The 24,904-nt window shown below is 45.7% G+C and overlaps 1 protein-coding gene across 5 annotated transcripts in view; it reads right to left on the reverse strand.

Moving 5' to 3' along the window:
• CADPS (calcium dependent secretion activator) overlaps positions 1-24,904 on the reverse strand; it is a 206,890-nt gene that overhangs the window by 127,660 nt on the left and 54,326 nt on the right. For all 5 annotated transcript variants that reach the window (XM_066195041.1, XM_066195039.1, XM_066195038.1 and 2 more), the window contains exons 4-6: positions 8,749-8,829; positions 3,642-3,878; positions 1,282-1,403 (exon numbers count right to left, since the gene is read on the reverse strand). In XM_066195041.1, coding sequence (XP_066051138.1) covers positions 1,282-1,403; positions 3,642-3,878; positions 8,749-8,829 — 440 coding nt within the window. The remainder of the gene's footprint in view (positions 1-1,281; positions 1,404-3,641; positions 3,879-8,748; positions 8,830-24,904) is intronic.

Here is a 24,904-nt window from a genome sequence, read left to right on the forward strand (position 1 = left end):
AATAAGAATACCTAAAATAGTGACAATTGTAAGTTCTCATGAAAATTTTGCTCTAAGCACAGCTCTCTTCCTTCCTTCTCTAAAGCAGATTTCAAAGCATTTTGAAAAGTCAGCCAGGCTGCAGCACTTCCCCTGATTGGGAATATTGTTTTTGAATTGCTTGCTGCAGATTCCTGCTGCTCTGGTGCAGCGCAGGACATGAGGCACCAGCAATTTCTGTGCCTCCGTGAGAGGACAGTGACAGAGGGAAGGCAGCCCATCCTTGTCTCTGCTCTGTCCTCCCTGCATCCACTGCTCCTGAGCTGCCTGCAGTGTTTGTGCACTCACATGTCCTGCAGCCAGGTGGTTCTGGAATTCCTTCCACAAGCTTGGGAAGCTCCTGGCAAAACACCTCTGAGGACTGGCCACTGGGAATGGGATATGAGCACAATAGCACTGCTCCCTACTCCTGAAGGAGGCTTCATACCACCTTAGCAATTCTCCAATGTGAGGAAGCGCAATGAGAATTTAATTTGTGAAATCTCTGCAGTTATCCAGAGAAAAACTGCCTCAAATCCATAGTGTTTCAAGTTAACTAGTCCCACAAACTGGAAAGGAAATAAGCCATTCATCATTTTCTCCTTCCAAATAACAAAGGCCAGTCACTACTGGTAGGTCCTTAACAACATCCAGGTAAGCCAAAAGAAGGCCAAGTATGGGTCAAAAGTGGGGATTTGGGGACGAGGTCAAAGAGGACAGAACAAGACTCTGCCCTTGAATGGGACTGGGCCAGAGAGGCCTCAGAGAAAGCTTTAACTGAGTCATTTGAAGCTTTTCCCAGATCCTCTCTTCCACCCCTGGCTGTGGCTGCCAGACTGTGTCCCTGCCAGCAGTTCTCTTTCTCATAGGACTGCCAAAACCCTGACAGTGAGGACAAGTTAATGTACCTATACCTGATGGCACCAGTTCAGATGGACTCTCAGACAAGTACTTATCCATGCACATGCTTAACTCCATCCCTATTTAGTAAAGCACTTACGTACGGGCACAAACTTATCTCTCTATGGCTACACGAGACATAAGCCTCTCATTAACACTTTGCTCCCCTCGGTCAGGGCTTATGTGCCATTCTTAGCTGCAGGACAACACACTGGATGTGTGGAAGGCCATGTTCCTCCTCTGTTCCTGAGAGTCCTGCCCTCACCATGCAGGAGAGCCAGAGCTATCTGCAGTGACTGAGCAGTGCAGAGATGGGGCAGAGGAGAGCGTGGTGGAGAGACCAAAAAGCAAAGCAAGGCTTACGTTGGCTTTGAGGCCTCAGCCTGGTCTGTCTGCAGTTTCTCCCCACCTTCCACTTCCATGGTGCAGTACACGATGCGGTTGGGGGCCAGCGACTTCAGCCCCTGCACCTCCATGATGACAACCTGCAGGCAGAGAAGGAGAAATGTAAGAGGAGCAGCCTCCTTCAGACCTTGCTGGGGCTGCTGAACCCACGGGGTCAGCCAGTGCTGAGGTCTTCCACGTGCTGCTGGATGTTCTCTGGCAGGTGGGCAGGGACAGTGGCACTGTCCAGGTGGAGTGGGGACTGTGGCAGCCAGGCAGGTCTGTATGGAGAGCAGGATTCCCTCGAACAGCACATGGGCTCAATGAAACCCTTGGGTGCCTAGGGCTGTACCAAGCTTCAGGAGATGGGCTTCACAGACATGATCCTGCCCCATCTAGAAGCGCCGTATGAAATCCAGAAAAAAAAACAACCACACAACTACTCAGCTTGTACCAAAAGCATATTTTCCATATAATCACAGAATGGTTTGGGGTTGACATTTGAAGAGCATCTGGTCCAATCCCCATGCTGAGGCAGGGATATCTTGCAGTGGATCAGGTTCTCAGAGCCCAATCCAACCTGATCTTCAAAAATTCCAAGGATGAAACACCTGTGCCCCAGTTGTTCCCTGTTCCAGTGTCCTACCACTCTCATAAAAAACATTTTCTTTCTTATGCTCAATCTAGATCTTCCCTCTTCCAGTTTAAAACTGCTGCCCCTTTTCCACTCTACATCTCTGGTAAAAAAAAAAAAAAAAAAAATTCTTCATCTTGCTTATAGAAAATCTTTCTAATTAAGAAATCACCACCTAAGTTTCCTGCAGGTAATTAAATTTTTTTTTTCTTTTCTTTAAAGGTGATTAATCCCATTAACTACATACCTTAAACATTTCTACAAGAATCACTGTGGGAGTTCCTGTTCATGTTTTATTACAGCTATTTATGTAGTATATACACAGGGGTTTAGAATTCCTCTCCTCCAGTCTTCTGATCTGTCTGGAGCTGAGGATCCTTTCCCCGGCACACAGAGCTCCACAAACCCTCTGATGAGTGCACATTTTTGGTAAAAGCTTTCTTGCAGCAGGAGTTTTGTGCACTGACCAGTGCCTAGACCTGCCAGCTCCTGAAGTCAGTGCTTCACTGGGCTTTGAATTCCCACCAGATGGGGTTCAGCTGGAGCAGAGCACTTGTGACATCCTGTTGTAAAGGTGTCCCTTCACACACAGCTTCTGCACTGGGAGGCCTACGGCTTTGTGATAGTTCCCTGCTCCTCCATATGGGAATGCCTGGAAGTCAGCCTTATTCAATGCTGCTCTTGAAGGCAGCATCTCTGCGTTCACAGCCCCAGTTTTAAACAAGACTGAGCTGAATACTATAAAGATGGTTTCAGACACTTAATGAGTTAAATTCTGTGACTGGACAACCAAGGTTGTTAAGTTTTGCATTAGCATGATAAGTATAACAAGAGACCCCACTAGGAAGAGAAATAAACAGGAAACTACAAAAAAATAAGATTTTCTGATTTTTCTGCGTCCTACATTTTTGACTCCATCCTGGTAGTTGTTTTGACAATGTAATATAATCCCACTCATTGACAGACAGCAGCGATTCTGTACGGGTGAGCTGATGACTCCCTGAAGTAAATATGCCCACAAATGTGTTTGCACAAAACAACTGAGTTGGCTGAAAACGGCTACTGAGCAACACTGTTCCAGGACTGAGGCAGCCCATGTCAGAGGCAGCAGCAGCACCCTGCCCTCCCCTGGGCTGCACAGACAAACTGCTCAACAGAGTGCTGAGCAGAAAGTCAGCAAGCAACAGAGAGCAAAGAGCAACCCAGCACAGCATAGTATTTCCACACAAACTGCAAACCAATCTGTTGGGTGAATTCAAACCCCAGGATTTTTTCAAAATTCTTCAAAGAGAAGGCAATTCTCGCAGGGAAATACAGCAACCCTTCTAGCTGGCAATAGTTAAACACGCTGATATTTACAGTGTTGCATTATTGTAATGGTTTTGGGGACAATACAGGCTCAGGGTTACTGGGCTACACTCAGTAATAAACTGCATGAAGACATCAGTTAATAATGCAGATTTCTGAGCCATTTGATACACGCCATCACAAAATGCAGACAGCGCACAAAACACAGATTGTTCCAACAAGGTGGTGAGACACCAGAAAGGACACAGTGTTTAAACACAGGCCAAAGCTCCCAGTAAACAGAGAGTGATTTCTACTCACCTGTCTCCACCCAACCTAAATTTGAACTGAGCAGAAGTTGGCTGCTGTGCTTTTTACTCCCATGAACTCTGCACACTGTTGTGTGCATGTAGCTTACCTCCAGGGAGAATGACAACACGACGTCTGATTTGGAAAGCTGGTTCTCATTTTCCTCTCCCATGTCAATTATTGAGGTGTTGTGGCTACGTTTCAGCTTCTGCAGCTTGAACTCGGAGCCTCCCTTAGACACAGGCATGCTCTCCAAGTTTGCCATCAGGAGATTGACAGATGACTTCAGCTCCTCAATGTACATATTCTCCATTTCTTTGGACACAAACTTGGGAAACTTGCGCTCCTTGGATTTGGAAACAAACACAACAGAATGAATGTTTGTGGACAATCAACAACCACTTGTTGCAGTGGGAGAATCCCCCAAGAGCACTGTCCTGGTTTAGGACAAATCTGGGAGAAAACTTCCAGAGGGGTCCCTCTAGAAAGCAGATTCAAGTGGCCCCCTCCCCCAACTGGTTCAGGAAAATATTTCCTTGGAGAAAAGTGGAAAAAACCTGTTTATTTAACAGGCAAAGTATTCACAAGCATTTAAAAATCTATAACATTAAACACTAAAACCTCTCACTGTTGTGAAGAGATGGCAAATTCAGACAGTCCTCGTCGTGGGGTGTAGCTCAGCTCACTCGGTCTCTCAACAGTCCCACCTGTTCTGGAAAATGCCACATCCCGGGCCAGGTGGGCCACAGGTGTGAGCTCCCGGTGGGTTTTTGGGTTTTCAGTCCAGAGCAGGGCTGATCAGCTCCAAGAAAAAGAAAAGCCACAGTCCGGGGAGCTACTCTGCCTCAGCTAGCTAAAACTAACAAAAAGCAAAGGAGAGCTCTCTCCCACTGTCCATGCTGTAGACAATACAATCCAGGAGAAGGAATGCAGGGGAGCAAGTGCAGTTTCTGAAAACAAACTCTGTGCCTCTTCTCTCCCCTTCACTCTCGGAACCAATCTTAAAGGTGCAGAACTTAATATCCAGCATAAACAGAACAGATGACTGGGGATACAAGCATCATAAAGTCATCCTAGGACAAGCATCTGCAGAGGTTTGTGAGCAGGGAACTCCTACAAACCAGATGACAAATTACAGTTTCCTCCTGAGTAATGCAGAAACATTATTGCTAGTTTCTCACAGAATTACTACTTGGTGCTCGTCCAACTTTGCTGTACCTTGCATGCACTTGCATTTCACTAACTTTTCTATCTGCAAATAAGTTTTTCTCCTATGGGTGTATTCTCAATTACAAACACTCCAGGCCAGATCTCAACTGAACTTTGTGACCAACAGGAACTTACTAAGGATTCAGAGGAAGTGAGAAACTTGTTTTCCAGTCTCCCAATTGTGCCAGCTCTTTTTAAAACACTTCTAAACAGTCGCTTCATCAGGTTTCTAGGTGTGAAAGGAGCCCAAAGAGGGAAAACCAGCCATGTGTGGGCAGGAATGTTTGGTCCTAACTGGAAGGGGTAAAACATCCTTCCCACTACTTGTCAAGGCTTGAGCCTCCCCACAAGAAGACAACCTTTCACTGCGAGACCATCCAGTGCTGCTTGCTGTCAACAGGAAATTTAAACTCTAAAACCAAGGGTGACAGTGAGAGCAAAATATGATGTTCCTCAATGCATGTTCTCAGCTTTGAACTGCTGCCCATCACCAGCCTGAGCCCTACATCTTCGGACAAGTCTTTCCATGGCCTGAATCTGCTCAGGATTTGAGTGTCTCTCAGTGGGTTACAAGACACTGTGCAAGGTGTAAGACAGTGAGGCAGCATCTGCAGCCAGGGAACACAAGGCTGACGTGCAAACAATCTTGGTGGCAATTCACAACATTGTAAAGAGCCATTTGTAAAATGTGTGCTAGAAAACAAGGTCATGTTTCTTCTAGAAGACTGCCATCGTGCTACTGAAAGAGTTCCCCTCTGCACTAGTTTTTGCATCAGTCCTCAAGATCTTGCCCTCTACAAGCAGAGCTCACAGCAGCACTCACACAAAGCAGTTGAAGCATAGTCATCTGTTTCCAGCTTCAGTCTTGGGAAGCAGTTCACTCATGTAAATCAGACCTAAAGTGCAATAAACTACCTTATCAGCCTCCTGCATTGTCTGTGCATTATGTAAGTTGCAAGACACCCCTCGGGGAAAAAAAAGCACAACTATTTTGTATATTTTGAGAACTACTGCTGCAGCAACGATGTTCAGACATTATTGCTTTTTTACCCTGCTGTCATCCATCTCTCCAGGGACTCCAGTTTTGGCACCGGCCTCACAAACCTCTTCAGCAGTGCAGCAAGGATTGAGACATTTCACTGTGTGCCACCAGCAACTTCTTGTATAAAGGCCAAAAATGAAGTTTGAAGTGATGCATAACAGTTTAACTGGGACTATTTAACAGATGTTGGAAATGCAGAGATGCGGATGTGGTCTCAAGTCATTCATCAGACTGGAGATAAAACCGGGGGGAGTCTGGAGTAAGACACTATCAAGAGGTGCAGACAAGAGCAAGAAAGGGCATTAGTCACCTCTCCATGTACTGGGATGGGGAGAGAGGATCAGGAATAGAGAGAGAGGCACAAGCACGGAGAGAAGCAGAGTCAAGATACTGAGAAATGACCTGTCCAGCAGGCTGGAGAAGAGTGGGTCCAGCCCCAGACAGACATACCACTCTAGCGTCACCACAAGGTCTCATTTAGTTGCCCCGACACATGCTCCTTCCTTGAGGCCAGATGACACGGAGGGGGAAAAGGTACCACAGGACAGCAGAGCACTTGCTACTACTGCAGAGAAAAATATACGTCTGCCTTGGCATCACTAAGCTCTCAGCTGTAATGCTGCTCTATTTAGCTGCTGGAAAAGTACAACACGCAGACTGAAAAGCCCGTCCAGAGTCAGCTTTAAAACATCTGCTTGCCACAGAGCGTGATCCTCAAGCTCCGAGGCTGGGCTGATGGGCTTTGATGGAGTCAGGCTCAGTGGGGCACCTTGCCTAGTACGGCCCTAGAGCTGCACTCTCCTGGGCACATGGGAAGGCAAAAAGACCCAGAGCTGTGTCCTGGTATCCAGAGGAAGGAAAGCTGGCACCAACAGTGACTTGTTCAAGGTCACACAACAGCTCATACAAAGCCTTGCAGAGCCACTGGTCCCATAAGACTCCACAGCCTTTGCTGCCTCTGAAGTGCAAATGTCCTAGTGTGAATTTCTTAATTTATCAACGAGGCATTAATTTGCCTTGAGCATGGAATCTCCAAGACAGACACCTCAGTGCTGGTTTCACAAGCACTGTAAGCCTCCCTGTGCAGCAAATCTGTATTAAAAGCTGCAAATTGGAGATAAAAATGAAAATGCTATCCTTTCACTGAGCTGAATTGTGAACCTGTCCTCTGTTACACGGAAAGCAGCCTTGCCCTGAAAGGAGGTTACAGAAAAGGATTCAAAAAGTCATTTGGATGCCTCCGAAATATGGTATTCATGGATCTGAAAGAAAGTTTCTCACAGGCAGATGCTGGTGGGACCTGACATTTTGAAGAGAAAGTCTGCTGCAGTACCATGACAGAGATTAAATTTCCCTAGCTGCCAACTAGAACACAGGTAAGCCCCTTTTACTCTAAATCACTCTCCAACCTGCACTGTTGTATTTTGAAGGTTGAACTCTGCACAAAGATATGTCAGGTTCTGTTGAGGAGTTTCCCCCTGACTCTCTCTCAGATGGCCAGCAGTGTCATGGTCTGTTTTCAGCATCCTTGGGGGAAGAATGGAAATGGCAAATTCTCATTTGCAAAAAAATAATTCATGAAGCTGCAGCTTCTGCTGGTTGCTACTGAATCATGCATATTGTTGTTCTACATGCCATAAAGAGAAAATGAAATAACAAAGCCAGGCAATCTTTTTCTGGCACTCAGGGCCTAGCTACCCATCTCAGAACCAGAGCAGCTGCGCACAGTGCAGAGGCTGACATTTCACTGCAAGTAAGTACTGTAGGTTTTCTTCAAGTGGCAAAGGGCCAAATGCTGAACAAAACAGTTACAGTCAGTTTGATGTTTTGCTGCACCATTGATTGGCCATGTGGTCCTTGGCCATCTCACTAATTTTATCAGTGAAGTGGGGAAAACCACAGCAATGTCCCCAAAGACAAAACAGCAGCAGATGTTTAACAGAGGTGTTAGTGAGGAGGAGCTGTGCAGGCTCCACCAGCACCATTGTTAATGCCTGACTATAAATCAATAGGCTCTGCTTTTCACGCCCAGGCACATCAGTGTGGTTGCAAACAGTTCTGATATTACCTTTCTTATAAAAAAATCCTAATTTGGGCCCAGCTCAGTGCTGGGAGGACTGCTGTTGAAAGGCAGGTCCCTAGACTGAGCTTGTCTCTCTGATCAGATCTTTTTTTTTGCCTTGTAGTAATGTTTTCCTGATTATCAAGAACAGCCAGATAGATCATTCCCAATTACTTCAGCCCCATTAGGGCTTTATCAGTGACTCAGAGCATCTGATTAGAGGTAAGGATAGCACTCAGCCATACTGATGTCAACAGGATTTTCTCCATCATCCATGGTCCATTAGAGGCTGTGTGAATCTGCCCTGTGTGAGGGTGTGATTTGCTCCTAGGGAGATGGCTCCTTACAGAAGGATCTCTAGGGAGATTAGCTGAGTGCTTAGTTATCAAAACTGTTTGGAGGACCCGTGCCTACTGCTTCAAACTGCAGCAATGTCTCTGCAGGGGGCAACGATGGCCTGACAGCTCTTATGTGCAGTGTGAACTTCTTTGGGAGAATACATCTGAAGGACCTTCGTGAGGCAGCATTCACCCACAGGCAGGAAATTGTGGCCCCATCAGCTCAGCAAACAACACAAATCCCATTAGGATTATTCCTGGCTCCTTTTTTACACACCATCATCCAACTTACTGTCTAACGTAGAAATGTGATGCCTCTGAGGATTCACAAGGGATTTTTCAGGAATCTAACTGTCCCAGCTCATCAGGACATTCCAGGAAAGGAACATCACAAGAGCTTCATCTTGTTTTGTCTGTAGCTAAAAATCTGATCATTTTTAACTGGTAATTATTGGGAGAAGAAACTCTTAAGAGAATGACGGGACCTGGGGGCTGCATCAAACTCCTTGTAAACCCCTAAATGAAGAGGTTATTAATAACAGCAAACTTTTTTTTTTTTTTTTACCTTGGCAATTTGTTCTGCCATTTGGAGACGTCCATCTAACTCGCGTCTGATCTGCGCTGCTTGCTCATCAGGGTTGTCCAGCTGTATGAAAACAAAAGGCAAATCAAGGTCAAAAATCAACCAAGGCAACACCTTTAGGAGCAGTTCATTTCTTCAGGCTGACTACCTGTGCCACATTGTTGATAGACAGAGCGAGTGGTGAGGGGCCACATTGAACAGAACAGAAGCCCCCACAAAGGACAAACACAATGTTCAACAAGACAGTTTTTGATGCCTGCCCTGCTGCCTCCTGGGGCCAAGCACCCCTAACCTGAGGCAGTCTGGTGCAGTGTAGTCTGGAAAGTTACACCTCCAGTGATGACAAAAGTTCCGATTCCCAGCCTGATGAATGATGAGCTCATCTGTCGGTGCTCACTGGATCAGCTGAAACATCACATTGCCCCCAACCCATCACTTTCCACGGCATCTCCTTATCTGTCTGCCTGCACATCCCTTGCCTCGCCTCTCCCACACACGTCCATGCAGATCTGCACGGGTGCAGGTGTTACATCTGCACGTTGCTTCACCACTGATTTTCCAGAGAGCCAACACTGACTGTGGCTGAGATTGATGAAAAGTGTATTTTTGATTAGCTTTTGAAAGCCTTTGTTCCGGATTTAATTCAGGAAAACTATGAAGTGTCCTGACTGTGATCCAAATCCATTGCAGCTTCAATGGCTTCATTCATACCAGCTGTGCGACGTAACCTTCTGGTGTGGTTCATCTTTATATTCCTGATCCCAGCACCAGTACAGAGGCATGGATCACCAGCACCTTCCAGGATCAGCTGCCCCTGTTAGTTTCTTCATGAACAAATGTACCTCATAACTATCCTGCACCAGTGTGGAAGCACCTCTCAGAGCTGCTTCATTAAGAGCAGGAAAAGTACCGACCCAGATTTCCATTTCTTTGCAATTCTTAAAGAGGGGGCATTATTTGAATTCTATCCAAGCTACAGTAATTGAGGTTAATCACACACTACCCAAAATAACTCAGGAGCTAAATTTAGAAATTGAGGATGCTGCTGTGGAGGAGGGTTGATTTTGCAGTATGATAATGAGCCAACAAACCGCTTCACGCTTTCTACGCTATCTTGATTGTGCAGATGTTTTCCAGTAATGCTACAGGTGTCAAGGAAAGATCTGACTCCAGAAGATTATTTTTCTTAGGAGCCAAAAAGCAGCCTAGGCAGTGTCTGTGGCTGTGGTTGAGTGGGTAAGGTACTGCTTTCCAGGGCTGTGCTTCTCAAGATTAAGTAGTGATGCCAAGCCAAGTAACCTGGTATTCAAAAGAAACAAAAAAATCTTTCCAGGCTGTATTTTCAATGATTCTGCATGATAGCTCCATGACAAAAACTGATCTTTGGGAAAGCAATCCTAGTCTGTAGTAGCCAAAATAACATTTTCTTCTTCTTGTCTACAGAATGGTACCAATGAGACAGTCCCTGCCTGTCCTCCTGGCACCTTTCAGCTGATCCCTTGTGATTAAGAGCAGCAGCCCAAGAGCTCAGCCACTGTCTCCTCCTATGCCTGGGAAAGGCTCCTGCTGCCATCAGAGCAAGAAGAGTACATTTTTCACAGACATAACACTATACAGGGCCATAAAGAGAGTAACGCTGGTACCCATAAAACATACTTTGCTTGTGAAATAAGGCAAGGTGCAAATGTGAGGCGTGCCATCTAAGCAAAACCAAGTAAGGCAACACAGACCTTAATATCATTAAAACTCAATTTCTTAACTAGAGAATCAGCTATTTATTATCTGCCACATGCATGCCCACTTTATATTCAAGTACTTGACAGCCAAATACAGAAATGATTTAAGAAGTCAAAGAGAAAATGAAGTAGTTTCGTTCTGCATTATGACTACGTTATGGGTGCGCTGTGAATAAAGCAAAGATATAAATCATAAGGTTGCCCCAGTCAATTAAATGTGAAAAGTATTATAGATTTCAGTATATACATGATTTGTCATATGCATTGGGCTTTTCTTCAGCAGCATGCCACAAATACATGATTTACATAATTTGTAATTCTCAACTGATCATTACCCAACCGCCTGCTGGTAAATTAGATGTTTTCGTATGTCTACCCACAACCACATTACGTCCCTCTGCCTGCCCTGCACAGATTATCTACATTCCTATAAAGTTGCTAAAGCAAAAGAACAAAAATTAAAAACTCTACGTTGATTGGGTTTTAAGTGGAACCCAAAGCCGACCAGCACTGCAGCCAGCTTATCACTGCAGGCATTGCAAGGCAGGTGTCTATCTAACCCCTGGTGAGGGTTCAATTGCAAGAAAAAGACCTTGTAAGAAGACAGGTTTTTTTACATACAAACTGTTAATAAGGAATAATTTTTAGTGGGCACTAGTAAATAAGAGAAATGAATTTAAAATATTCCTCATGAGACTCTGACAGTTTTGATTGCCAGCAAGAATAAGTTGCTGGCCTACAGAAGCAATCCTTTGCTTCCATCCCCCTGAATCGAACTCACTGAAAGAATTTTCCTCCTGTTATTGCGAAAGGATGGGAGATAATCCCTCTACATCTGTGAAAGGCAGAAGCAGACACAAACCAACCAGCCTAATTAGTCTGTAAGATCTTCAATAAGATGCACAGGCACCTACCAAACCCACATCCAAAGTGTTTTCTGCATCAGGGATCACCCTCACGTCGCCCAGCCTAAGCCTTATAGTTTTTAAAGCCAAGATCCCAGGCTCATTTCTACTTATACCAGGAAATGCCAAAGGCAGTGCAAGGACATGAACAGTATTAGGGGATTTTAAATCCCCATGCTTTTGGACTCCAAGTGTTTTATTTGAAGTGTTTATATTGAAAACTCCAGTTTCAGTTTATCACAGCTTAAAGCCAAACCATTTACAATGGCTGCCATGGCTCCGAAACAGACACTGGAGCAGCCCAGGCTGCCCTCCTCTTTCCTTCTTTGTTGTGCACAAAGCACTTTGGATTCACACCTGAGATCCACCCACCTGCCTGGGGACTGAGCAGGGCACAGCTCTCTTGCCATCCACCACAGCGAGAGGGCTACAGATGGGACGAACCCTCCAAGTCTGGGGACGATGCTGGAGGCACAAGTGACATGCTGTACACAGCCCTTGGCTGCTTGGCCGGAGCACAGTGGATCTGGCTGTTCCACCAAACGTGGGGCACGGTCCCAACAGACACAGGGAGTGAGACACGGCACAGGAGCTAAACCAACGCTCTGAGCTCAGCTCTGCTGGGAATAACATCGTTGTAAACTACAAGGGTTTGTAATGGAATAACATCCTTGTAAACTGTATGGGTTTATAATGAAATAACATCATTGCAAGATAAGAGGGTTTGTAATGACAGGATGCAATGTACAAATACAACCTTCAATGAATGCCTGGCATATATGCCACGGACATGACAGGTATTGTTGGTGTGACTGCCGTCAGCACCAGCCAGAAACCACTGGGACCATTTAACAGTTTAATCCCTCCCTGTCAGCCACTGCTGATGCTGATTCCTGCTTCCCAGCAAAGGCAGCAGATGTCACAACATCCCCATTGCTGAGGAGTAACTAGGGCCTGTCCCAGGGCATCTCCCCTTCCCTGTGAAAGGTTACACTGTGGTGGTGGATCCAGTGGCCCTCCCTTGACACACACTCCTGCAGAGGACCAGCCATTTGCAACAGGGTTCTGGAAAAATACATTTTAAATGCTGAGCTGCAGCAATCTGCTTTATGCTGCATTGGGAGCGGAAATACACCTGGCTTTTATTCTTCTGGAAAGGAAAGCATTTAGTGCAGGTCCCTATGAAATCCCCAGCTATTGCCTGTGTTAGTTTTCCTCCCTGGCAGTATTGGCACCCAGGAATAGGTGATCAGCTGGGCTGCTGCCGAGCAGGGACTGTCCTGGCTGGGGGCACTCTCAGCAATCCCAAACATTAATTTTCTCTATTCCTGTATCCAGCACACCACCATGGAGCTGGGGAGTCTCAAAATGCCACTTTGTGAATTACTTTCCGTGGCTGGAGGACTAAGACAAAAGTCATGACCCACTCGTGTTCTTCCTAAGCCTGGCTTAACTCCTCCCAAAATAATTAGTGCGGCCAAATGCATGTACCATGCATGGTTATGGGTGCCAGATGCCTCAAAGAGAAAGTTTCAAGGTACTCATCCCTTTAACATGCCAGGAGCTCTGTAGCTCAGCAAATGGTTGATTAAGTATTTCAAAGCAAATATGTTCATGGTGAAGGCTGAACAAGATCACAACATGGATGACAATTTTGCAGCTTTGATGTTGGGCTTTAGGAGAGATCTTTGTCTCATAAAAGGTGGTTTCACTTTGTGATGCACAGGGTGAGAAAACACTGAAAAATTCATAAGCCACATCAGTTAATAATTAATCTGTCAGTCCAGGAGTACTCACAACATGTGACATCAGCATCATGGAGTGCTCCAGCTAAAAGAAACATGGCCCCCAAAGTGACTCATTGCAGGGATGGCCCTGGTTTCTTACCACAAAGCTGCTGTTTTAGGACATAAAGTGCAATGAGGCACACAGTGGCACCATGTGGCACACATATGCTCCATGCCAATGTCACAGACTGCTCTGCAGCATCCTTTTCCCACTAATGGTGAATATTTCTCTCTACAAGCAGCCTAGGCCAGTGGGATGGCAGCAGTCTGGTGCTCAAGGCCCCAACTTCTTCCCTCCAGTCTGAAGCAGAAAGCAGAGAAGGATCTGGACATTTCCTCTTCAGCCACAGGTGGGATTCTGACTTCCCTTTAAATTGGGAACACGAATGATATTGAGCTGCCTCAGAAGGGTAAGTCACTAATGCCCTGGGCAACATGCTCACCCTCTGAGCAGCAAACTGCAACCCACAGACGGCTGGCTGCCTTGGGATCTGAAACAGGAGCAAGGAAGAGGAAACAAGGACAGCTTCCTCATGTTAGGCACTTCCCTGCATCAGCAACCACAGCAGCATCTGCATAGCCCAACTATGGACTCAACAACTCTCACTCCTGCAGTCCGAGAGAGGATTTTGAAAGACCTGGAGGGACCTGTAGAACATGTCTTCTTCACCAGCCCTTAGGATTGCAGTCACATATGATCCCCCGACACTCCAGGGGACTGATAACCCGCAGCCACAGCACAGCAGGGATGCTTAAGGCAACCTCTGGCCAGTCAGAGCTGCCCAAATCAGACTCTTAGGTTCAGTCATGCAGAATCTTCCTAGTACAACTTAAAGTTCCCCTTAATTCAAGGAACCTTTGCCTATTATCTCACCAAAATTTTCTTTTGCCCTCCCATCAGCCCTAGCTCCTCACTCAACCCCAGGGTTCCAGTGCCCCAAAATGTGACAAACCCCCTCCCCTGGGGAGGAGATCACCTTATTTTTCTCATGTGTAGGTGAAACAGGCTGCGCTGCAGGGATTCAGTCATTTCCATAATAATTCAGTAAGGGCTGCACAGTTGCTTTTTGCCGTGGATAGGTGCTGGCTCCTGCTATCCCAGCAAACTCCTAGGTTATCTAATGAATGCCTTCTGCATGAGAGCACTCAGGAGGTCCTGGGAGGGCAATTTAAAACAATAGAAAGGACTTGGATAATTCAGTAAGGGCTGATGACTCTCTCTTAAAGAGAGATCTTATTTCATGCTTCACAAACTTTAGGGTTGCACTAGATTCATCGGCGAAAGCATTCTCCAGATGTAAAGCAGCCTCTCCCTGCCTCAGTGTGAATCCCAGAGTGCTGCAATACATCTCTGTGCCTCAGCAGCCACCGGGGCTGCACAGCCTCTCACCCATTCCATCTGCCTGTGGATGCTGGGACCGTGCCTACTTCACCAGGTGAGGTCAAGAGGTCCACCCTTGGCTTCACCATGGCCTGAGTGCTGTCTTAGATAGCTGTTTATCCCACAAACTGAGATGATCTTCCACCAGAGCAGCTCTGCTGCACATGAGGACAGAGGTTTCTCATGTCCTCTTTGCAGCTGGCAGCGGCACCCATGGGTACTCACTGCTCATCTGCAGAGTGCTGATGGGTCACCCAGCACAAGCTGGTGCCATGGCAAGGGCAGGCAGGTGCCAGGCATGGATCCTGTGCAGGAAAAGATGATCTCTCTCCATGCCCTCTCAGCTTCCAACCTGCCTAGCACCACACCTCTTCACAGCTTTGCAAGGCTGCACCGTGGGGCTGAGGAAAGCTGAGACAAGCAAACCCAGCATGCATCTTTCCAGCAGGTTGTGCAAAGATACCTCCAGATTTATGTGCAATGATAAATCAAAGTAAATGAGAAACCAGATTCAGCAAAACAGGAAGGGGAAGAAAAAAGTGCTGCCTGCCTTTGCAAATGTTTTGCAAGCTGTTAAGAAAAGGGATGGCAGAGCACATCCACTCTGAAGGCACATCCTTCCCATCTGTGGCCAGAGAACTTTTGAACCCTGCAAATCCCTCTGCAAGATCATCTGTGCAAGGTGTATGACACTGAAAGGGATTGAAAACTAAAGCTGTCCAGAGGCTCTGACCTCTGAGCATGCCTTAATACCATCTTCTTATGGCATTGCATAAGGAGGATGCTTGGAGGCGTGCGGTCAGCATACGCTGTGCTACGGCACCATGAAAGAAACTGGAGCACTGGCTGGTTGATGCTCTCTGAGGCACATCACTACACTTAGCTTGCCTGTGTTTCCTTATCATATGCTGCATTTCACATCAGTTAATGCAAAGAGAATCACCTGAATTTCCTAAATATGGCAATAAACTACTATTGTGTTCCAAAAACATTTTATAGCTAGGATCAGCTGTAATTAATTAATCCAAATCCATCACGGAAGAAGGATCTACATATCCTCAAATCCTCATCTTTGATTAAAAGCTTAATGGTAGACACATTCATCACTTAATTAAAAATGGGCTTTGGCTTTTGGAACTAAAGCACAAGTAGTATGAGGACCTAGTCCAGCAAAGCTGCATTACCCTGACACTCAGCAGGATTAAATGTGATGGAATAAGATGTGGGAACATCTCCAGTGGCATCTATGCAATAATTGTTTTTCTGAAGAAAGCTCTGAGCAAAAAACTGGCAAAGCAGAAACTGGCCATGAAACAGCAATGTTTTGGTTCTATTATATGCTAAATCGGCAGAAAACAAGGGAGAGGGAATGTAAAGAGAAGTTTATGGCTCCTACTTTTTCAAGGACTAGGACAGCAAAGATTGCAGTCCTGTTCATTACAGTTCATTTTGGTATTTGTGAAGTTTAGATTTATCACAGCCAGAGATCTAAAGAGACTGACCTCCTGATGTGTTTCACACCGGTTTGATGCAGCAAACTTTCGCATGAGGTCAGGGAGAAAGCAGTCAGGAGAATTAAACCCCTAGGCAGCAAATTTCCAGCACATAAAGAGGTTGCTACCTGTTCTCAGCGGACGGCATCCTACAGTGGAGGTGAGAGCTGAAGCTGCTGGTCTCACCTGTGAGTAGGATCACGCTTCTCCAGAAGTCTCTGAATAGGTCACCATCAGACCCCTCTTCCTACAGCAACAGAGAACTGGAAAGGAACTGCTTTCCACTGCAGATGCAGCTATTTTAGACCCTCTGACTTGTACCTTATATGCTGCTCACTAATTGGTATCAACTTATCAAAATCCAGAGCAGAAACATCACATCTCTAAGTCCCTTTGATCAATACATAACAACTATAAACGATTAACATGCAATCAGTATTGCTATGCTAAATTACTATATTATGCTAATTAAAAGGTCAACTCCTTGCTTTTCTTAGAGCAGTGTCCAAACATCTGTGCTCTGAGTCAAAGGTTTCAGGGAAACTTACCTCAGAGAGGATCTCCTGGTTTTGAACAGAAGCAATATCAATCCTTGCCCATATCAATCCTATCTAATCTATCACTGCATTTCAGAAAAGCTACCTCTTTTTAAACTAATTAGCATTCAACATCATCAAAAAAAAAAAATCACAGGAAATTCGGATAGGAATTCTAGCTTCACTGAGAGGGAACATCCTCCACCTCTCTTACTGCCTGATCCCCCCCAACAGGACCTATTCTGCCCCTGCAGAACCAGTGGCACAAAATGGATATCTGGCATCACGGAGAAGGGCCATGTGGAGCTGAGAGCTGTCATGTGGGATCTACCCTCCCATAATACCCTTGTGAGATGCTCTGGTGCCTGCAGTAAGGATCAAGGATGTGAGAATAATTGAAGGAGACCCAGAAAAGCAGCAAGAGGCACAGGTATGAAGAAACAAACACAGGGAGCAGAAAATGTGATGCTTTGGAAAGCAGTGAGTCCGTAAGTGGAGAGGAGGAGGAACACAGCACAAGGTACCATGTGTGGGGAGAGCTTAGCACGTGGGGCAAGTCCCCCCATGGGGTGGAGCATCCTCGTGCCCTTACTGGTGGGGACAGTCAGCCCAGCAAACTGTCTACACAATATAGAAAATGCTGTTATTTGTCCATATTAAATGTATGATAAATAATTTCTGTGTACAGACATTATTACAATTGCAGAAAAAGATGTTTCAGCCTGGCAGCAGCAGCTCCTGCCACATGGCTGGACAGCTCAACTCCCTCTGCACAGAGCGTGGCACTGCTGCTCCTAAGTGTGCACTGGCTTTACTCTAATCAGCTCAAACCGTGGCCCTGTATGCAGCCCTGCCTGGGCAGAGGAGGATGGGCAAACAGGAGTGAGCTTTTGGGGTCCTGGGGTTTGAAGACCCTAAAAATTCCTCCTAGTCTTGGACCCGTTGCCTTCCAGATCTCACACTGATGTTCAGAGCAGGCTCCAGGACCACAGCAATAAAATATACATGTAGTGTCATAAGCCTCCAACCTTCACCATGCTACCACACTGCATGGTGCAGCAACATCACATTTCCTTTTCTTCCTGTCAGGGCGCCAAATGAATCCTAAATGGCTTTCCTGACCATAACACACACACAGCACCAGCTACAGACCTCAATTTCTGACACATCAGCTGTGAAGGCAGGAAACTGCAGATAAGGGAACATCGAGGCTTTGAGGACACTGCCAGACCGAGCACACAGCAGCACTAAGAACAATTAGTTTTTTCCAGACTATGTATCGCATGTAATAGAAAATATTAACTCACATTCCAAATATTTATGAAAAGTTCAGACATAATTAAACGATTTGCAATTGAAAATTAACAATCTAAAAATTCAGCCATGTAGTCAGAGAGCGTTAAATGTAACTGCAGTTACTGTAAGCTGATTTAAGTACAGCTAATACAGCAGCAACAGAAAAAGGCAGTCAGTCACATCCCCTGTCATTAACAGCCTTTTCCATGTGAATATTATCTGAAGTTTTCAAGCTGCTCTGCTGTCCCAGTGTGTGCAGGAGAGCTGTTTGCCTACAACCTGCTCCACCTGGTGCAGAAGGAGGTGTCAGTCTGTCCTCCACCCCCAGGTGTCTATCTGTCTGCTCTATTCCCCCAGCCAAGGCTCCCCCTGTCCCCCCACACCTGAGCCCCGGCCACCACGAGATGGGGAATGCAGCCAGGCTGCTCTGGAGCATTCTGGAACAGTGCCTGCATCCCCATGCTCCCAGGCTCTCTGCAGGGGCTGTGTGTGAGGAGGATCCCAACACCCTGCAGATGGGAGACCAGGGCAGGAAACAGACCAGTGCTGTCCTGATGGTCGTGCACTGTGTCCATGGCAGCACCAACACCAGCTTTCCTCCAGTCCCACTCTGGGCTTCACCCACTGACTCTCAGTTATCTTTCCCTAGAGTAAGGGATAGAACTCTCAGTAGGGATAGAACCTCCACACAGAGCTTTTCCGCCCCCAGTGGGTGGAGAGCTCTTTTTCACACTGCTTCACTAATTTTTCTTTGTATTTAGAGCCAAGTAAAGCACTAATTGCCCAACACATTCATCCCAACCCAGGCTGGACTACCTCAGCCTCAGCACATGCCAGGATACAAAGAGGGAGCAGCATCCCCCACCCCTGAACCCCGTGGGCAGCCTGAAGGAGAGGCCTGGGATGCCAGCAGAGATGGCACAGTCCTCTGCAGCAGACTTCCATGAACAACAGATTATGGATTTAAGGATGGGATATGTGCTGGGTGGTGGGTCAGGCCCCAGTGCAGCTGCATGGTGACTCTTCCAGACAGCTCCTCTGCCAGAAACACTGTCATCTCCTGCTTTCTGAGGAAATGTGGTTTATTTCAAACTACATTCAGCAAGGCATGACCTCTTTCCTTTGAAATTGTTGGCAGGGCAGGAGGCTTTTGCTAAGAGAGTTAGGGAAAATAACACTGGACTCTCAGAGAGTATGCTGTTACAGTCTCTGCTATTGTTGAAGTCCCTCAGTGCTTTCTGCGCGGCAGCATTCTGAAAAAATAAGGTGATAACCTGCTCTCTGATCCCATTTCATCTGAGTCTATCCTCAGCCTTCCTTTAAGCTTTCACAGAGGACAATGCCCTTTATATGCAAAAAAGACATGCAAGAGAGGAGTGCAAAATATACAGCTGGAATCCAGATGTGAGACAGAGTGCAACCATGACTGCAGCTCTGCAGCACCTGCTCATTTCAGCCAACTGCTGCAGTTCTTTTTAGACATTAGGAAAAAACATCAGTGAAGAGATTAAAGAAAAAAGCCCTACTTGAAGCATTTTCATGGAATTCAGCTTTTTATTTTTGCATTCTGCTCTGCAACCTGGTCAAAACTGCACTGCTAGAACCACCCTCTTACTTCAAATGAAGGTACCACCAGATGATACCAGCAATAAACCCATGGGGACAGACACATACGGAACCTACAGGTAAAACCCTTCCCCTCTCTTTCTTCTTATTAAGAAACTATTATGGAAATCAAGGGCAGGAGAGCAGTGCTCAGGGCACTAGAAAAAGAAAAATGCATGTGTGCAACCCATGGGGTCAGATTGCTGTCCCTGCTGCACACCCTCTGCATCCCCCTCTTTCTCCAGCGGAGTTATAGAGAAAAACAACAGGGAAAAGCAGCTCTGACAGGACTGATGGCCCAAATGCTGAGAAAGCTGTTAAGACAGGTGGGTGGAAAAAAGGGAAGTCTTGCTGGGAACCAGCAAAGCTGGGAAATGCTCTGGTACCTGCCTGTGCTGCTTCGCAGGTGCAAAGGAATTATGGTTTCTGCTGTGACCTTGCATGAGAGCTGAGGTTTATGCTGTGACCTTGCATGAGAGCTGAGGGAATAACAAAATCATTTGGCTCACAGGCTCAGCAAAATCCACAACAGATCCCACCCTGTCAAAAAGCATTCATCTTCAGACAGTCTTCCTCCCTACATTTTTATGCAACCTTAAAAACCTAAGCTGTCCTGTTTCAAAAATGCTCAGATCCATCTTAAATCCATTCTTCTACTCTTTTTTAGTGGAATTTAGAGTGGAGGGTAAAACATTGCTGAAACAATTTAACCAGTTCTTTAAAAACCTGTAAAAATGGTTCATTCAGCCCAAACGTGCCTACGTTATAAACCATGTGCAGGCTCACTCCACAGCGTGCATTTGCTGAAAATTAAGAGATGTAAGATTGCCTCTTCCATATTCCACTGGGAGAAAAAGCAGTAATCCTGCCCCATTTTTTCCAGAGCCATTTTCACACCCAGCTGCACACCTCCCAGCTGTGCTAGATGTGCTTTCCATCACAGGTAAAATAAATGGAGGGGGCGACAAAGCAGCTGGCCCTGCAAGATGCTGGCTCATGTGAGCAGGAGCCCAGCTGAGAGAAAGAGTACCCAGGCGTGGGGAGGAGAAAACGGGCAAAGCAGAAAATCCCATCTCAGCCCGATCACCACGTTGAGTTATTCTGGTTTATGCTGCTGGCAGCCTTCTTAACTGCACAATGACACACGCTAAAAATATTTGCCGTTTGGACTAGATTTCATGTTTAAAAATGTATAACAAATAATTACTTGTACAAGCACAAACCTTATAGCTTCTGCTTCTGAGCAGATGGGAATTTGTAACAAACTTCATCTGGCAAAGTAGTGTCCCCTCATCTGCCACCACCTCATCCTCACTGCCATGCAGCACCAAGTGCTCCATGCATGCCAGCCCTGCTTGTTAACACGGGCAGTTCCACAGCAAAGGCTTTTGGCTGCAGGTGGCCAGGGAACAGCTCCAATCCGCCTGGCTGCAAGAGTCTTTTTCAGAGCCCACCACAACTTCCATCGCAGACTAAAATGAAATACCCAGCCTAGACAAAGTTCAGTTAAATAACTGATTCTATATTCAGCAGTAACACTTTCATGGTATCCAAAACCTGCCCAGCCATGAGATGGATTCCCAGCCCAAAATAAACCACTCTCCCCCTTCTGTGCAATCTCTTGTACATCCCTAGTAAAAATTCAGCATACAATTGCTACGTTAAGGCCCAACCTTCCATTTAAACTTAAGCATATCTGATAGAAAAAGATCCAGTGTATCCTTCAGGTGAGAGAAAGACTGTCACAACCTTTGCCCAGCACTCCCAACCCTGACTATCAGTGGCAGCCAGGAGTGGCTCCTTTGATCCCAGTTTTACTGCTCCTGTACACGGACAGTTAAACATTGCTCCAATACATCTGCAAACAAATTACTTGGACCATTTCCCCAGGTGAGTCAAACTTTCAGTTCTTCCTTATCCCTTCACATAACTCTCTCAAGACCTTTCCAATGTATTTTTATAGTACAGATTCCAGACTGGGATATAGGAGAGGTTTTTTTGCTGCCCTATAGAAAGACAACAGGTTCTCAATGTTTCCTGGGGTACCTTCACACATGCCAAAGGCTTGTGACTGTGGCTGGACACCTCAGCACACCCACTGAGGCTGTGGCTGCATCCTGTTCTCCTTGCCCATCAATGTCCTGAGAATCCTTAGCTGATGCCCACAAGGCATCAATCAGACACAAGCTTTGAAAACCTTTCATAACTCTGTCACCATCTTCTGAGGTACCTTGTTACTTCACTGCAAGTCTGACTCTTGTTTTAACACTATTTATGACAGCTTGTATTTCCTCATTGTTTGTTTTACCTTTAAGTCCTCTCCAGGGCCCTTTTAAAGCAGAAAAAATAAGAAAGAGAAAAGGGGGAGGATGGATAAAAATAAGAGCTGATTTTCCTCTAAATTTTGCTAGAGGTTCTCTTGAAGGTTACAGACGTGCATCCTGAGAAAAGCAAGGGTAGCACAGTGGTTTCAGATGCTGGAAAACATGGGAGGCAAACTGCTGTAGCAAGGTAGGACTGGCCCTATATCCAGTTCAGCTGTGTCCACACACCCTCCCCAGGGTCTTCCAGGGCATCCCAGAGCAGCTGGAAAAGCTCTCCACACAGATCACTACCATCAGACCAGAGGGATGAGTTTTGCTTCATCTTAAGGCAGGAATCATTGCAGCCTGCAGCAGACAGCTAATTACACCTTCGAAAGCAAATGCTCCTATTCCAAGTAAAATTCTGGTTTGCTTGGTGAATTTTTCTGGGACCATCCCTTGCTGTTACTTGCTGTCAGCTGCCCTTCCCTTCTCCAGGGATCACATTGACATAGGCCAATTCACGTCCAGAAGAGTTTACAGCTACATCCAATTTTATGCTATCAGTGAGCATTTACTCCTTTTTCAGCAGAACTTTATTTGACCCATTTTTCTTTTCCTCTGCTCCCCAGCACCCTGGCACACCCTTTCCCAGCAGCCTCTGCGCAAGGGAGAGTTTTGTTATTAAAGATTCTTATGAACTCTTTGTCTTTGAACAGGAGAGATTTACTTTTGACTGATATATGGCATCAAGTAAATTCAGGCAACAGTGGAGAGAGAGAGAGACTGTCTTCTGCTGTGGCATGCTGGTATGGCAGGATGCCTAAGGGAGACAGATGTGCCTGCCCCTGCACACTGCACTGCCCTTCCCTCCATCATCACCTGCTTTATTCCTACCCCGACTGCCAAAATATAAGATAGAGATACCAGGGGGAATTTCTGGCTTGCAGTGCTTCACATGGTGCTTCACTTGATGGTGATACTCACTATCTGGTTAAACAAAATGTATTTTGATTGTCATCATCCAGAAAATCACTCTTACTCTGAAACACATCAGGTTTTCCCAAGATCACTGATGACAAAGCTCAGAACAGGCTCATACTCAGATGTTACAATGCCGGTATTTCTACTCATATATTTAGGATAGAAATAGATTTTTTTTTTCATTGATGCTGCTTATGTTTTTATCCATACAATGGATGAAATTGCAACTGCCATTATGATAAGAAAGTGTAACGATCCAAATTATCTCATTAAACATATATTTGGCAATTTTAATTGACAGAAATAAGACTTCTACTGCCTGCCAGACATCCTCAGCTGTTTTGCAGTTGCCATACATAAAGCCAGAACAAACTGGCCAATCAGTGACCCTGAATAATTGCCTATGTTGACTATTAATAAAGGGGATCAGGAGTTACACAGCTGGGCAAAGGACTGCACGAGAAAGGAGCAGAGTCATCCCCCAGCACTGAGCAGGCAGGGCTGCAGCTGGTACCCCTGGGGAGAACAGCAGCTCATCAATGAGCCAAACCAGTAGCAAAACCCATGCCTAGTTTACTCCTTTTGCTTTGCTAAAGGACCATGCTGTCAGCAGGGACTTCCCAGAGGAAAGCTGTTGTACCAGCTTCAAAGAAACCTGTGTTTCTCATTCAAATACTGCAGATGTTCATGGGAAACAGACCCTTTCCCAAATATTGCTGCTGCTGCCCACTCACAAGGGGCCACTGTAACATGAAGGATCTTTGACAACATATAAGCCAGTATTTAAGAGGACATTGCTCTTCTATTAATCTAACTGGCATTATCCCCTCTAACTCCATTCCCCTCAAGCAGACCCAAACCACGCTTCTCTTGTCTGGCCTGACCATCACTCTCCCACACGAAGTTATTTTGGAATCATTTTGACAGTGGCAGCCACAGCTCCTTCAGCTAATTTACACCCAACTGATACCTAACCATCTGAGCACAACTATTCCCACCCAAAATCCGCTGTTACAGAGAAAAAGGGCAAACAAAGAGAAAATCTACAAGCAGAAAGGTCAATGAAGAGCAGACTTAGAAGGCGAATGAAAATGACTACTTGATATTTTACATTTTTCATAGAAATACAGAATCATAGAATGGTTTGGGTTGAAAGGAAACATAAATAGACCACCTTTTTCCAACCCCTTCTGCATGGGCAGGGACACCTTCCATTAGACCAGATTGCCCTAAGCATCATTCAACCTGGTCTTGAAAACTTTAGCAATGGGGCATCCACAGCTTCTCTGAGCAACTTGTGCCAGTGTGTCACCACTCTCACAGTGAAGAGTTTATTCCTAATACCTAATCTGATGCTCTCCTCTTTTACTTTAAGCTTTCCCTCCCTTGTCTTATCACTGTCTGCCTGTGTTGACAGTAAGAATTTGGATATGCCTGGGAAGGGAATAAGACCTCAAGCTATGAGGGGACGGTGGGCACCATGATGATGCTACACTTGGCAAATTCTCATCAGACCTAACAGGCATCATGGGACCTAATAAAATTATTGTGTCAATAATTTCCCCATGAACAAGATCTCTGTTTTGCAGCTGTTTTGTCAGTCCTGGTCTCAGTTCTGCATGCAAGTGCACGAGACTCCTGGCAATGGCAGCCAAGCACATGCCTGCAGCTCATTCCACCAGTGCTGCACAACATGAGCTCTCCAACAAACTGGCAGGAATAGCAGCACGATAAATTACTGGTGTTGAGAAGAAATACGAGACCATTTAATTACTCCACAATTAGAATTTTATAATTTAAAACACCCAAAAGGCTTTCTCCCTGTCAAGTTTGGACTTAACTAGGTCACAAAAGAAGATAGATATATTTAGCAAAACTCTTCACAGAAGACAACAACTAATGGTCCTCAGCCTGGGAAAAAGAGAACTCATCACTGCTGCTCCTTCTGCTAAGGAACAGCCAAAGAGTAAAGCCTTACACTCTCTCCAGCATTCCACTGCAATTTGTGCTATCTTCCAAGATCTCCTGCCTTTGTCAGTGACTTAATATTTTGATTTCCAGGCCCTACATTTTACATTTTTATGTTGGTACCTGGAGCAAAATACCATCAAT

The sequence above is a fragment of the Chamaea fasciata genome, unplaced genomic scaffold (assembly GCF_029207755.1).
Source record: "Chamaea fasciata isolate MVZ Bird 193981 ecotype frontalis unplaced genomic scaffold, bChaFas1.0.hap1 SCAF_13, whole genome shotgun sequence".
NCBI classification, from domain to species: Eukaryota; Metazoa; Chordata; class Aves; order Passeriformes; family Sylviidae; genus Chamaea; species Chamaea fasciata.